Source organism: Oncorhynchus mykiss, chromosome 8, assembly GCF_057628025.1.
Source record: "Oncorhynchus mykiss isolate SJ-2025 chromosome 8, ASM5762802v1, whole genome shotgun sequence".
Lineage (NCBI taxonomy): Eukaryota > Metazoa > Chordata > Actinopteri > Salmoniformes > Salmonidae > Oncorhynchus > Oncorhynchus mykiss.
In genome coordinates, this window is record NC_143029.1 from 5,846,830 (window position 1) to 5,862,500 (window position 15,671).

The 15,671-nt window shown below is 45.7% G+C and overlaps 1 protein-coding gene across 4 annotated transcripts in view; it reads right to left on the minus strand.

Annotated features, from left to right (window-relative positions):
- Positions 1-491: 491 nt before the first annotated feature.
- LOC110529167 (kinesin-like protein KIF13B) overlaps positions 492-15,671 on the minus strand; it is a 66,422-nt gene continuing 51,242 nt past the window's right edge. Inside the window, exons 34-42 of one of the 4 annotated variants that reach the window (XM_090242449.1) lie at positions 14,510-14,668; positions 12,781-12,858; positions 9,455-9,514; positions 8,980-9,091; positions 8,632-8,723; positions 6,959-7,042; positions 6,739-6,762; positions 3,264-5,445; positions 492-2,530 (exon numbers count right to left, since the gene is read on the minus strand). In XM_090242449.1, the coding sequence (XP_090098575.1) occupies positions 2,274-2,530; positions 3,264-5,445; positions 6,739-6,762; positions 6,959-7,042; positions 8,632-8,723; positions 8,980-9,091; positions 9,455-9,514; positions 12,781-12,858; positions 14,510-14,668 (3,048 nt within the window). In that variant the 3' untranslated portion in view covers positions 492-2,273. Of the gene's footprint in view, positions 2,531-3,263; positions 5,446-6,738; positions 6,763-6,958; positions 7,043-8,631; positions 8,766-8,979; positions 9,092-9,454; positions 9,515-12,780; positions 12,859-14,509; positions 15,205-15,671 lie in introns of all 4 variants that reach the window. The other 3 variants (XR_016497575.1, XM_090242450.1, XM_090242448.1) reach the window with 3 other exon arrangements.

The window sequence follows — 15,671 nt, forward strand, 5'->3', positions numbered from 1 at the left end:
CCTGAGCCCTAGGACCATGCCCCAGGAATACCTGACATGATGACTCTTTGCTGTCCCCAGTCCACCTGACTGTGCTGCTGCTCCAGTTTCAACTATTCTGCCTTATTATTATTCGACCATGCTGGTCATTTATGAACATTTGAACATCTTGACCATGTTTTGTTATAATCTCCACCCGGCACAGCCAGAAGAGGACTGGCCACCCCACATAGCCTGGTTCCTCTCTAGGTTTCTTCCTAGGTTTTGGCCTTTCTAGGGAGTTTTTCCTAGCCACCGTGCTTATTCACCTGCATTGCTTGCTGTTTGGGGTTTTAGGCTGGGTTTCTGTACAGCACTTTGAGATATCAGCTGATGTACGAAGGGCTATATAAAATAAATTTGATTGATTGATTGATTGATTTAAGCAGTGGTTCCTATTCATATAGAAGTGTAAAGTTTACACAATACAAAATCCCGTTTGTCTTCAAAAAGTCAAAACAATTCTACCTTGGTACAGATGTATCCACAGTGAAGTTTATTGTAAACACCATATTGATATAAAACAAAATCATGTAGATTTGTCTCTTCCTCTTATGGTATATCTTTTTAAATTGTCCGTCTTAAAACATTCATAGTCAGATCAGATTGAATAGCACAAGTATAAAAACATTTTGTAAACATATAAATTAAAAAACAAGCCCAATGTCTAAACCATTGCCGAGCTCTTCATCCATTTACTTCATTCTGATTCTCCCAGGTCTGCATTCTTCCCCTCCCAATATTATCCCCAAATCACACTTTTACCAAACAGATACACGGAATGATAAAACCTAGCAGAGTTTCAGTAGTATTATTACAAAATGGACAGAGTGCAAACTTGTTCAGAAGTTCAAGTATACAGTATATTTCCCCTTAGAAAAAAAAAACAGAAACTCAGAACAAAAAAAGGGCCATACTGTTCTACTAACATAAGGCACATCCTTTGTGGTAATGTCAGTACACATATTCCCCACTGGGTGGTGCACTACTTGTTAGTTAGAGCAACCCATTTGGCATCACATCACTTATTTGGGGTTCATCCCTATACTCCAATACAATGATACCCACTAAAGCCTTGTTCACACTAGCAGTTTGAAGTGACTCAAATCCACATTTTTTTTTTTTTTAAAAGGCATATCCGATTTTAATTTTTTTTTTCTTTCCTGCAGTCGGAACGCCTAAAAAGCATGGAATCAGATATTTCGAGGTGAATTGAAATCCGATACAAAATCGGATTCCTGCCAACGACTTATGTCTGAACAGTCAAATCTAATTGATTTTCCTTCAAGTGGTTTTTAAGACTTACTTGGCACATCTTGTTGCTTGCTACTCTGTTGACAGTTTCAACAAAAACTTATGGTAGCTAAGTAGCTTGTTAAATTGTTTACAAACAAATGACTGTATGTGCCAACAAACTAAACAGCTACCTAGGTTGACCGCTGTGGCCAGACAAAAAAAAAAGACTAGTTTTGAAAGTTGGATCATCTTATCCTTTGAGGCTTTGTAAGTGTTCTCACGCTATGATGATTTTGAGCATGTAAAACAGCTGGGAGACTTCATTGCATTGTTGTCAGCACAACAGCTTTCCGAGTGAGAGGAAACACGAGCACCACCACCAATCAGCCTACAGCAAACGCACACACGCCTGCCATTACCTTGACAACCAGAGCAGCCATGTCAGCCAATCACTACAGTCTGAAAACACACATCCGATTCGAGACATGTGTATAGCACGACGGGTGTGTGCACTGAGATCGAGGGACGAGCGTAGCAGGGACGAGATCTGACGTAACAATGCAGTCAGTATTGATTTGAGCATTAAGAGCTGCAGGGTGAACAAAGCTTCCGAAGCACATGTAATGACATTACTTAACCACATTAGTTATTTTAATGAGAACCTGAGAGACCCTATATGACTTTGTAAGGCACTCAGGACAATGTAAAAAAAAAAAAAAAACATTCAGATTATATGAAATAACAGTATGTAAGCCTGGATACATGGACTTGCATATTGATGCAGCATCATAAACTGGGCCTCTCCTCTTATCTGTCCATCGATGGCTAGACTTTTAAAAATGAGCAAGATGTGCATCTCTTATCTCTTGAAATGTTCCTGTGGTTTTCAGCTGCACCTCTACCGACCAGGGTTGGGATCAATTCCAGTTTAATTCCGGAATGACACCGAAATTCTAAATTGTAATTTCGGTTTTCCTGAATTTAAATGAAATTGACCCCAACCCTGCTACCCTCTCCTCTTAGCTGTTCCAGGACTTGCGGTTCTGTCCGTTGCGACTGGCCCCAGTCCCCTCTCCCTTGGCCAGGGCAGTGAGGGCAGCCAGGTTAGGGCTGGACCCTGATAGGTTAGCACTGCGACGCTTCTGCTGCTGTCGCCGCTTCTGCTTAGCACCGCCCCCGACTCCTCCGCGGCTCACCCTATCAGGACGCACCAACACCCCGTAACCAGGGTTACAGTGGAAGTAGTGCTTTCCACCCACGGACCCGTCGTTTTTCCCTAGAGAGAGATTGATAGTGAGAGAGAGATTGATAGTGAGAGAGAGATTGATAGTGAGAGATTGATAGTGTGAGAGAGAGAGAGAGAGAGAGAGATTGATAGTGAGAGCGAGAGAGAGAGATTGATAGTGAGAGAGAGAGATTGATAGTGAGAGAGAGAGAGATTGATAGTGTGAGAGAGAGAGAGAGAGAGATTGATAGTGAGAGAGAGAGAGATTGATAGTGTGAGAGAGAGAGAGAGAGAGATTGATAGTGTGAGAGAGAGAGAGAGAGAGAGAGAGATTGATAGTGAGAGAGAGAGAGAGAGATTGATAGTGAGAGAGAGAGAGAGGGAGAGAGAGAGAGAGAGAGAGATTGATAGTGTGAGAGAGAGAGAGAGAGAGAGAGAGAGATTGATAGTGAGAGAGAGAGAGAGAGATTGATAGTGAGAGAGAGAGAGAGGGAGAGAGAGAGAGAGAGAGAGATTGATAGTGAGAGAGAGAGAGAGATTGATAGTGTGAGAGAGAGAGAGATTAATAGTGAGAGAACTGGGGCACAGCCACCATAAAATACTGTCACACTAACATAATATAGACAATAACCTGTCATTCCAAATTAAACAGCAGAATCTTGCAAATTAGTGAGGCTATTTCTGACTTAATGTTCACCGGGGCATTTCTGAGAACTCATATCAAAACACGGAGGTAGCCGTCTAATCTAGATGAGATAATATAAATCTCTGCTATATTACCTACCTGCAGGTAAATCTAGCTCCACTCCAACCCAGGTTCCCTCTGCAAAGTCTGTAGGTCCCACGTAGCTCACCATCCCACTTTTATGACTTCCTACAGTCACAAACTCCCCCTCCTTCAGCCAGTCAGGCACGGCTGTGGTTACGTCGGTGACTCCTTCGTCTGAGTCGGAGAGGATCTCCAGTCTCTCCAGAGGAACAGAGAGGTCAACACCCAGACTACTGGCCTCAACTCCTTCTGCCCCTGCCTGGCCTTCATCCTCATCTAGGATAGGTTGGAAGGACTTCAGGTCGGATGTCTTTACTTTCTGGATCTTGAATGCGTTGGCTGATGTGCTACTGGAAGTGGGAGTTTTGACGACTAGTGCTGGGACAGGGTTTAGGGTTAGAAGAGGGGCTTTGGCAGGGGTTGGCGTTGAGGTCGGAGCTGGATGGGCAGGTGTAGGGGCTGGGGCTGGGGTTGGTGTTGAGGTCGGAGCTGGATGGGCAGTGACCGGAGCTACAGATTGGGCTGGAGCTGGGATTGGGGCTGGTGCTGGGATTGGGGCTGGTGCTTTGACTTGTTGGCTAGGTGCAGGCTCATCAACTGGAGGCTCTACAGGGGAAGGTGCAGGTTCAGACTGGGCTGCCGGTGCCCGCTGGTCTAGTTCTTCTGGTAGCTCTGATGGAGGCTGGGACTGGTCTGGACATGCTTCTACTGGTTGATCTGTTTGGCCTAGTACTGGTTCTGAACCAGCTGATTCACCCAGTCCTGTCTGTTCTGTGGCTGCTTGATCTGATTCTTGTGGCAGGGCTGGTGCTGGTTGAGACTGGTCCAGTGGTGGAGACTCTTTAAGACCTGGTGCCGATTCTACCGGTGGTTCTGGTCGATCAAATGCAGACAGTTCCGATTCTGGAAGATCCGTTACAGACTTGCCAACATGTTGTTCTGTCTTGCCCCGTGATGATGACAACATTACCTCCGTCTCTGGTTGTTCCTGAGGTATCTCGGACTCCATTGGTTCTTCTATGTGGACTGGTGGTTCAGGCTGATGTGACACTATAGACACTTCATGTGTAGATTTATCTGGTGTGGACTGTGTCAGTGACTCTGACTGGACTGATTGTTCTGACACTACAGTCGGTAGTAGTCTGTAGTGGACTTGTGTAGACTTGTCTGGCATGGACTGTGTCAGTGACTCTGATGGAGTCCTGTGTTCAGGTTCTCCTGAGGTGCCGTGTGGTTCTAATGGGAGATGAGATTCTGCTTTGAGTTTATCAGTCCTGTCTGCCTGGGATGTGCTAGTATCAGTCCTGTCTGTCTGGGATGTACTAGTATCAGTCCTGTCTGTCTGGGATGTACTAGTATCAGTCCTGTCTGTCTGGGATGTACTAGTATCAGTCCTGTCTGTCTGGGATGTACTAGTATCAGTCCTGTCTGTCTGGGATGTACTAGTATCAGTCCTGTCTGTCTGGGATGTACTAGTATCAGTCCTGTCTGTCTGGGATGTACTAGTATCAGTCCTGTCTGTCTGGGATGTACTAGTATCAGTCCTGTCTGTCTGGGATGTACTAGTATCAGTCCTGTCTGTCTGGGATGTACTAGTATCAGTCCTGTCTGTCTGGGATGTACTAGTATCAGTCCTGTCTGTCTGGGATGTGCTAGTATCAGTCCTGTCTGTCTGGGATGTACTAGTATCAGTCCTGTCTGTCTGGGATGTACTAGTATCAGTCCTGTCTGCCTGAGATGTACTAGTATCAGTCCTGTCTGTCTGGGATGTACTAGTATCAGTCCTGTCTGTCTGGGATGTGCTAGTGTCAGTCCTGTCTGTCTGGAGTGTACTAGTATCAGTCCTCTCGGTCTCCGAAGCCTCCAGGTCAGTAGCAGTGGCCTGGGGTATCTGAGGAGTCTCCTCCTCTTCCTCCTGGTCGGCCATGTTACAGTCATGATGAAGGTATCGACCGATGTCTGCCTCGAATGACCTGTGCATCGCCTCAAAGCCATCTGGCCTGAGATTGGCTGACGGAGTGATGTCCCCACCAATCAGGTAGGGCTCTGACATGGTTGCCGTGGAGACGCTGGCAGATGCCTCGCTGACCGGGCTGGGGGCGGGCTCTTCCATCTCAGGGATGATGGGTGGTGGGAGGGGCATGGTTTTGGGGGCCTCTGATTGGCTCTCTGGGGGGATGATTTCCCCAATGGGAACCTGTGGAATTAACAGGTGTAGGACCAATGTAATTGATTTGTTATTAAAACCACATTTATCTATTATGAATATTGCTTTGTGTGTCCTAACAACTCGTTACATTGTCAGTGTGGCTGGATGGGCCAGTCTTTGACCTGGCTGCCAGGTCGCTGGCTGGATGGGCCAGTCTTTGACCTGGCTGTCAGTGTGGCTGGATGGGCCAGTCTTTGACCTGGCTGCCAGGTCGCTGGCTGGATGGGCCAGTCTTTGACCAGGCTGCCAGGTCGCTGGCTGGATGGGCCAGTCTTTGACCTGGCTGCCAGGTCGCTGGCTGGATGGGCCAGTCTTTGACCTGGCTGTCAGTGTGGCTGGATGGGCCAGTCTTTGACCTGGCTGTCAGTGTGGCTGGATGGGCCAGTCTTTGACCAGGCTGTCAGTGTGGCTGGATGGGCCAGTCTTTGACCTGGCTGTCAGTGTGGCTGGATGGGCCAGTCTTTGACCAGGCTGTCAGTGTGGCTGGATGTGCCAGTCTTTGACCTGGCTGCCAGTGTGGCTGGATGGGCCCGTCTTTGACCAGGCTGCCAGGTCGCTGGCTGGATGGGCCAGTCTTTGACCTGGCTGCCAGGTCGCTGGCTGGATGGGCCAGTCTTTGACCAGGCTGCCAGGTCGCTGGCTGGATGGGCCAGTCTTTGACCTGGCTGCCAGGTCGCTGGCTGGATGGGCCAGTCTTTGACCTGGCTGCCAGGTCGCTGGCTGGATGGGCCAGTCTTTGACCTGGCTGCCAGGTCGCTGGCTGGATGGGCCAGTCTTTGACCTGGCTGCCAGGTCGCTGGCTGGATGGGCCAGTCTTTGACCTGGCTGCCAGGTCGCTGGCTGGATGGGCCAGTCTTTGACCTGGCTGCCAGGTCGCTGGCTGGATGGGCCAGTCTTTGACCTGGCTGCCAGGTCGCTGGCTGGATGGGCCAGTCTTTGACCTGGCTGCCAGGTCGCTGGCTGGATGGGCCAGTCTTTGACCTGGCTGCCAGGTCGCTGGCTGGATGGGCCAGTCTTTGACCTGGCTGCCAGGTCGCTGGCTGGATGGGCCAGTCTTTGACCTGGCTGCCAGGTCGCTGGCTGGATGGGCCAGTCTTTGACCTGGCTGCCAGGTCGCTGGCTGGATGGGCCAGTCTTTGACCTGGCTGCCAGGTCGCTGGTTGGATGGGCCAGTCTTTGACCTGGCTGTCAGGTCGCTGGCTGGAACGCATTGTCCCTTGTTTAAAAACAAAAAAATCCTAACTTGTTTTTGCTGTGAAATAAATCAAGTTTATTTTTTACCTGCATTATTGTCTTCATATTTTTCTGTAACGAAACCCAACAACAAAATGTAAAATATATGATTGTCAACAACTCTGTTCGGGACGTTCCCTTCTTGGATTATTGGACAAGTGTTGGGCAAGACATAAAAATCCCTCAAATCGGAGTGCCTAAGGAAATTTGGGCTAAACATTTAAGAAATAGTCAATGAACTAGGGACATAAGATCAAGTGACTTTTACCAAGTGACGACCAAGTGTGGTATCCAAGTCCTCTTCTACACTTGGTGACTGCACTCTGATGAAAGGCAGGCTCCGAGGAACAGGCTAAAAATGAGAGTTTCGTGTTAAAATTTGATCTGAGATGTTTCGCAGAGTATATTGACAGTTAAATTAATCATTGATGTCATTCCAGCCTCTGATCTAAGGACAGTATACCGATTCCAGCCTCTGATCTAGAGACAGTATACCGATTCCAGCCTCTGATCTAGAGACAGTATACCGATTCCAGCCTCTGATCTAGAGACAGTATACCGATTCCAGCCTCTGATCTAGGGACAGGTTACCGATTCTAGCCTCTGATCTAGGGACAGTATACTGATTCCAGCCTCTGATCTAGAGACAGTATACCGATTCCAGCCTCTGATCTAAGGACAGGTTACCGATTCGAGCCTCTGATCTAGAGACAGTATACCGATTCCAGCCTCTGATCTAGGGACAGGTTACCGATTCCAGCCTCTGATCTAAGGACAGGTTACCGATTCGAGCCTCTGATCTAGAGACAGTATACCGATTCCAGCCTCTGATCTAGGGACAGGTTACCGATTCCAGCCTCTGATCTAGGGACAGGTTACCGATTCCAGCCTCTGATCTAGGGACAGGTTACCGATTCCAGCCTCTGATCTAAGGACAGTATTCCGATTCGAGCCTCTGATCTAGAGACAGTATACCGAATCCAGCCTCTGATCTAGGGACAGGTTACCGATTCCAGCCTCTGATCTAGGGACAGTATAGCGATTCTAGCCTCTGATCTAGGGACATTATAGCGATTCTAGCCTCTGATCTAGGGACAGTATACCGATTCCAGCCTCTGATCTAGGGACAGTATAGCGATTCCAGCCTCTGATCTAGGGACAGTATAGCGATTCTAGCCTCTGATCTAGGGACAGTATACCGATTCCAGCCTCTGATCTAGGGACAGTATACCGATTCCAGCCTCTGATCTAGGGACAGCACACAAATTCCTGTCCCTTTTCTATTAAATCATCATCCATTCTAAATGTCCTTTCTGACCTGCTCAAGACCCTGGGAATTAAAATAAGGCATTGTTTAAAAAAATACATTTATAGCTAAACATTCCAAACCTCTCTCATCTCAGAGAAGGGGTAAGGGGTAAGGGGCACTAGAGACATTGGTGGCAGATCAGCAGACTCCGAGTTCTAGATGAATTCTGGAATCACAGTGAGAACTGACAAGTGATTGTTTTCACATGTTTTGATTGGAAGATGCTAGAAGGAGAAGGAGTCGCCACGGAAACCATTGTCAGCAGGTCCAAACAGAACTGAACCGGTCGTCCTCTGGCTCAGCCCATAACACCTGGGACTCAACCACTGTCCCCTCTACCACATCTTCACACTGCTGGACAATACTCCCATACAAAAAGGCCCTTGGACAGATACTGTCTCTAAAAACAGACTATGGCTGCTTCTACATGCGGTGAGCTAAATGTGTGAGATAATGTGAATGTCTAAGAACTGACCAGAAAGCAGATGTTACTGTTAAAAAGGTTCAACAAAATTTCAACTAACTATTCACTAGACCCTTAACCTCTATTCTAACCCTAACCTTAGTTCCCTATTGAGGATCTACAGATGGTCAAACTATCCAAATAAATTACATTACTTAGTTTAGTTTACCTGCTGGGGGACAGGAGTCAGGTCTCTCTTCTCCTCCCTGGCGGAGAACAGGGACTTGAGCAGTTTGGGGACAGGAGGGACCAGAGCCTTGACTGGGGAGAAATAATAGGTAGCACGAGCGCGCAGTGAGAGGTCTTGAGGTCGTACAGGGAGGAAGAGGAAACATGAGGAAGAGGAGGAAGAGAGGAAGCTATAAACTGGAGAGGAGAAACCCAACAGAAGAAACCAGAGAGGACAGGCAGAACAGGTAATATAATAGCAGCACCAGAGCAGTGAAGGCTCAACAGTGAGGAAAAGGATAGCGACCATTAGCCCTGAGGTTATATCTGAGGACTGTGTTGTTCTCACCAGTGTCAGGGAGGATGTTCTGGGCCAGAGGTAGAGTGGAGCCATGGAGGGTACGTCTGGAGTGGGACGGGGGAGGAACAACTGACAGGTCCTGGTGACTCTCGGACCAGCCCTGAGGATACCAGGGACGGAACAGTAGAACCATTTTTGTGATTATAGTTGGCAGCAGGATTGGGGTCAATTCCATTTCAATTCAGAAAGAAAATTTAAAATCTATGAAGACAATTGGAATTTGATTGTACTTCCTGACTGGTATTGGAATTAAATTGACCCCAACCCTGGTTGGTAGAGATATGGTTACTGTTTTGTTGTTCGTTGAGGTGTTGTTAGAGTATGTTGCCCCATGGTGTTTGATAGTTAAGGTGTTGTTAGATATAGTTTGGGTGTCAAACACCATGGCAACATAGAAGTTGCTGTACACATGGGGGGGGGGGGGTCTGTTTTTCTAGATTAACCTAGTTTAGGGACGTCTCACCTTGTTGCCATGTAGCCTGTGGTTGGTGGACAGGTCCTGTCTGCTCCAGGATCCTGACAGCTAGAAGAGGGAAGAGACCAGGATGGTTAGGACAGGACAGTGCAGGGTTCAAACAAGACTGCGTTAGCCTGTTGAGCTAAATCCTTAGTTTAGAGAGCTAGCGCAAGTCTTAGGTTAGTTACACTGTCGTCTTTACAGGTTAACTAGCAGTTACTAAGTAGTACGTTATTACGTTACTGAGATGATGGGAATAGCTGGCTGACGGTAGAGGCGTCCTCATGCTTTCCAGATGAAACAGTTTGGTAGAGTTGGTGCATATAGCATGACAACATTTTGTGACGTTTCTATTCGTTTAGGATTTCGTGAATGTTTTTTTCGGAGCCGAAGTCTAAGCCCCATCGTCGGTGATTGGTCAACAGTAGGGATTCTTCAAAAAAAAAAAACGTATTTGTCGTCATCCAATGAGAGACGACTCGTTTTCAATGAAAAAAAAATCGTTTGAAAAATACTGCACCAAACATTAAAGTTAGATGTGAAATTGCACGACTATGGTCTCGTCGGCAAAAAACGGAAAAATGATTTTGTCAAAAATATTAAAAAGTTACAGTCCATATGAGGAAATCAGTCAATTGAATTTACATAAATTCATCAGGCCCTGATCTATGGATTTCACATGACTGGGAATACAGATATGCATCTGTTGGTCAGATACTTTTAAAAAATAAAATAAATGGGCCTCAGGATCTCATCACAGTATCTGCACATCTATCACTCCAGTGTTTATTTGCTAAATTGCAATAATTTCGCCACCATGGCCTTTTTTTGCCTTTACCTCCCTTATCTCACCTCATTTGCTCACATCGTATATATAGACTTGTTTCTACTGTATTATTGACTGTATGTTTGTTTTACTCCATGTGTAACTCTGTGTTGTTGTGTGTGTCGAACTGCTTTGCTTTATCTTGGCCAGGTCGCAATTGTAAATGAGAACTTGTTCTCAACTAGCCTACCTGGTTAAATAAAGGTGTTCTCAACTAGCCTACCTGGTTAAATAAAGGTGTTCTCAACTAGCCTACCTGGTTAAATAAAGGTGTTCTCAACTAGCCTACCTGGTTAAATAAAGGTGTTCTCAACTAGCCTACCTGGTTAAATAAAGGTGTTCTCAACTAGCCTACCTGGTTAAATAAAGGTGTTCTCAACTAGCCTACCTGGTTAAATAAAGGTGTTCTCAACTAGCCTACCTGGTTAAATAAAGGTGAAATAAAAAATAAAAATAATAACATCTCTGTGCATTCAAATTGCCATCGATAAAATGCCATTGTTGTTCATTGTCCGTAGCTTATGCCTGCCCATACCATAACCCCACCTTCACCATGGGGCACTCTGTTCACATGGTTGACATCGTCAAACCGCTCGCCCACACGACGCCCTTCACGTGGTCTGTGGTTGAGGCCGGTTGGATGTACAGCAAATTCTCTCAACCGACGTCGGAGGCGGCTTATGGTAGAGAAATTAACATTCAATGCTCTGGTGGACATTCCTGCAGTCAGCATGCCAACTGCACCCTCATCTGTGGCATTGTGTTGTGTGACAAAACTGTACTTCTATTGTCCCCCAGCACAAGGTGCACCTGTGTAATGATCATGCTGTTTAATCAGCTTCTTGATATGCCAAACATGCCAGGTGGATGGAATATCTTGGCAAAGGAGAAATGCTCACTAACAAGGATGTAAACTAAATTTGTGCAGAGAAGAGAAATAAGCTTTTTGTGCAAAACATTTCTCGGCTCTTATTTCAGTACATGAAATCAAATCAAATGTTAGTCACATGAGCCGAATACAACAGGTATATAGACCTTACAGTGAAATGCCGAATACAACAGGTGTAGTAGACCTTACAGTGAAATGCTGAATACAACAGGTGTAGTAGACCTCACAGTGAAATGCTTACTGATGAGCCCCTAACCAACAATGCAGTTTAAAAAATATGTAATTAAAGAGCAGCAGTGAAATAACAGTAGAGGCTATATACAGGGTATTACGGTACAGAGTCAATGTGGAGGCTATATACAGGGTATTACGGTACAGAGTCAATGTGGAGGCTATATACAGGGTATTACGGTACAGAGTCAATGTGGAGGCTATATACAGGGTATTACGGTACAGAGTCAATGTGGAGGCTATATACAGGGTATTACGGTACAGAGTCAATGTGGAGGCTATATACAGGGTATTACGGTACAGAGTCAATGTGGAGGCTATATACAGGTGGTACCGGTACAGAGTCAATGTGGAGGCTATATACAGGGTATTACGGTACAGAGTCAATGTGGAGGCTATATACAGGGGGTACCGGTACAGAGTCAATGTGGAGGCTATATACAGGTGGTACCGGTACAGAGTCAATGTGGAGGCTATATACAGGGTATTACGGTACAGAGTCAATGTGGAGGCTATATACAGGGGTACCGGTACAGAGTCAATGTGGAGGCTATATACAGGGTATTACGGTACAGAGTCAATGTGGAGGCTATATACAGGGTATTACGGTACAGAGTCAATGTGGAGGCTATATACAGGGTATTACGGTACAGAGTCAATGTGGAGGCTATATACAGGGTATTACGGTACAGAGTCAATGTGGAGGCTATATACAGGGGGTACCGGTACAGAGTCAATGTGGAGGCTATATACAGGGTATTACGGTACAGAGTCAATGTGGAGGCTATATACAGGGTATTACGGTACAGAGTCAATGTGGAGGCTATATACAGGGTATTACGGTACAGAGTCAATGTGGAGGCTATATACAGGGTATTACGGTACAGAGTCAATGTGGAGGCTATATACAGGGTATTACGGTACAGAGTCCATGTGGAGGCTATATACAGGGGGTACCGGTACAGAGTCAATGTGGAGGCTATATACAGGAGGTACCGGTTATTTGAGATCATTGAGGTAATTATGTAGATGTAGGTAGAGTTATTAAAGTGACTATGCATAGATAATAACAGCAGCAGTGTAGAAGAGGGGGGTGCGGCACTGCAAATAGTCTGGGTAGCCATTTGACTAGATGTCCAGGAGTCTTTACAAAACTTTACATGTTGCGTTCATATTTTTGTTCAGTGTAAATTCACTCTGACTATTTTGGAGGAAGTGTATACTGGCTACGGCGTCTCAAGACGGACAAACAGTCCTATTGTCGTTATTTTCTCCTTTTACAAAACGGCGAGTTGGGCTAGCCGAGTTAGGCGAGGCGCCAGCCGAACTGAAGCATGCTAAAGCCTTAATGTATAGGTAGATAGACCGTGTGAGCTCATTTCTTACCCGGTTCACATTAGGAGAGCTGAGAGCACGTCTGGGAGACTTGGTCTTGACAGACAGCCGCTCCTTCACTGCTACTTCCTACACACACGCAGACACACAGGGTTTATGTTATGTAAGAGGTGAGTGTAAAGTCGTGGCCTAAAGTTTTGAGAATGACACAAATATACATTTTCACAAAGTTTTCTGCCTCAGTTTGTATGATGGCAATTTGCACTCCAGAATGTTATGAAGAGTGATCAGATGAATTGCAATTAATTGCAAAGTCCCTCTTTGCCATGCAAATGAACTGAATCCCCCAAAAAACATTTCCACTGCATTTCAGCTCTGCCACAAAAGGACCAGCTGACATCATGTCAGTGATTCTCTCGTAAACACAGGTGTGAGTGTTGACGAGGACAAGGCTAGAGATCACTCGGTCATGCTGATTGAGTTTGAAAAACAGACTGGAAGCTTCAAAAGGAGGGTGGTGCTTCTGAATAATTCTTCTTCCTCTGTCAACCATGGTTACCTGCAAGGAAACACGTTCCATCATCATTGCTTTGCACAAAAATGGCTTCACAAGCAAGGATATTGCTGCCAGTAAGATTGCACCTAAACCAACCATTTATCGGATCATCAAGAACTTCAAGGAGAGCGGTTCAATTGTTGGGAAGAAGGCTTCAGGGCGCCCAAGAAAGTCCAGCAAGCGCAAGGACCGTCTCCTAAAGTTGATTCAGCAGCGGGTTCGGGGCACCACCAGTACAGAGCTTGCTCAGGAATGGCAGCAGGCAGGTGTGAGTGCATCTGCACGCACACTGAGGCGAAGACTTTTGGAGGATGGCCTGGTGTCAAGAAGGGCAGCAAGAAGCCACTTCTCTCCAGGAAAAACATCAGGGACAGACTGATATTCTGCAAAAGGTACAGGTATTGGACTGCTGATGACTGGGTAAAGACATTTTCTCTGATGAATCCCCTTTCAAACTGTTTGAGGCATCGGGAAAAACGCTTGTTCGGAGAAGACAAGGTGAGCGCTACCATCAGTCCTGTGTCATGCCAACAGTAAAGCATCCTGAGACCATTCATGTGTGTGGTTGCTTCTCAGCCAAGGGAGTGGGCTCACTCACAATTTTGCCTAAGAACACAGCCATGAATAAAGAATGGTCCCAACACATCCTCCGAGAGCAACTTCTCCCAACCATCCAGGAAAAGTTTGGTGACGAACAATGCCTTTTCCAGCATGATGGAGCACCTTGCCATAAGGCAAACGTGATAACTAAGTGGCTCGGGGAACAAAACATTGATATTTTGGCCAGGAAACATGGCCAGGAAACACCCCAGACCTTAATCCCATTGAGAACTTGTGGTCAATCCTCAAGAGGTGGGTGGACAAACAAAAAACCCACAAATTCTGACAAACTCCAAGCATTGATTATGCAAGAATGGGCTGCCATCATTGGACCCAGAAGTTAATTGGCAGCATGCCAGGGCGGATTGCAGAGGTCTTGAAAAAGAAGGGTCAACACTGCAAATATTGACTCTTTGCATCAACTTCATGTAATTGTCAATAAAAGCCTTTGACACTTATGAAATGCTTGTAATTATACTTCAGTATTCCATAGTAACATCTGACAAAAAATATCTAAAGACACTGAAGCAGCAAACTTTGTGGAAATTAATATTTGTGTCATTCTCAAAACTTTTGGCCACGACTGTATGTAATTATTGTGGAGAGGTCTGTCTGTCCGTCTACCTGTCGTAGTCGGTCCAGGGTGAGTATATTCTCCACAGCCAGGACACTGCGGAGGTACTTCTCTATGGCAGCCTCACTGTCCCCTGACTGGACATCCTGAACATCAACACTGGCGGCTAGTCTGGCCAGCATCTCTCTGTCCTCTGGACCCTGGACATCCTGGATGGGGGGGAGAAGCATCGATAATATACAGGTAACTGCCAAAATAATGCAAACACCTGAGAAAATGAGGGATACAAAAGTACGGTATATTGAAAGCAGGTGCTTCCACAAAAAAAAAGGTGTGGTTCCTGAGTTAATTAAGCAATTAACATCCCATCATGCTTAGGGTCATGTATAATAATACCTGGCAGGCCATTATTTTAGATATCATGACTATGCCCCAATGCCCCCATTCACAGGGCAGGAGAGGTCACTGAATGCTCATTAGAGCATGAAAACGATGTAACCCATAACCCATGGCTGTCTCAGTCACCAGATCTAATGGGAGATTTTGAAGAGGCGCCCGAGACAGAGTTTTCCACCACCATCAACAGAACCCCAAAGGATGAAAGAATGGTGTTGCTTCCATCCAATAGACTTCCAGACACTTGTAGAATCTACGCCAAGGTGTAATGAAGCTGTTCTGGTTCGTGGTGGACCAACGCCCTATTAAAGACACTTTATGTTGGTGTTTCCTTTATTTTGACAGTTACCTGTATAAGATAATGTATCATAAATAATGTTTAATAGATAATGCACCGTTAGATAATGCATTGTCAATAATGTGTCATCGATAATGTGTATAGCGCCAAAGATTATAATGACAACTGTTAGTTCTGGACACCCATCTAAAGTGACAATATCACAGTGACCTCATCAACATGTGCCATAAATCATGAAAACAGACCTCGGCTAACTGGGTTTGGGCACCATTGAGATTGAAAAGTTTCTGGGTGCCATGTTGGCACTAAAACATGATGTACTTTTTCCTGTATTCTCCAAGTCTTTTTACTGTATTCTCCAGTTCTTTTTCCTGTATTCTCCAGGTCTTTTTCCTGTATTTTCCAGTTCTTTTTACTCCTGCTTAATTTGACCAGTTCTCCCTCCAAAAACAGGTATTTAACCTCAAGGGAATTTATATACAAAGGTAACTGAAATTAAATGAGTTCACGGGTGTTGG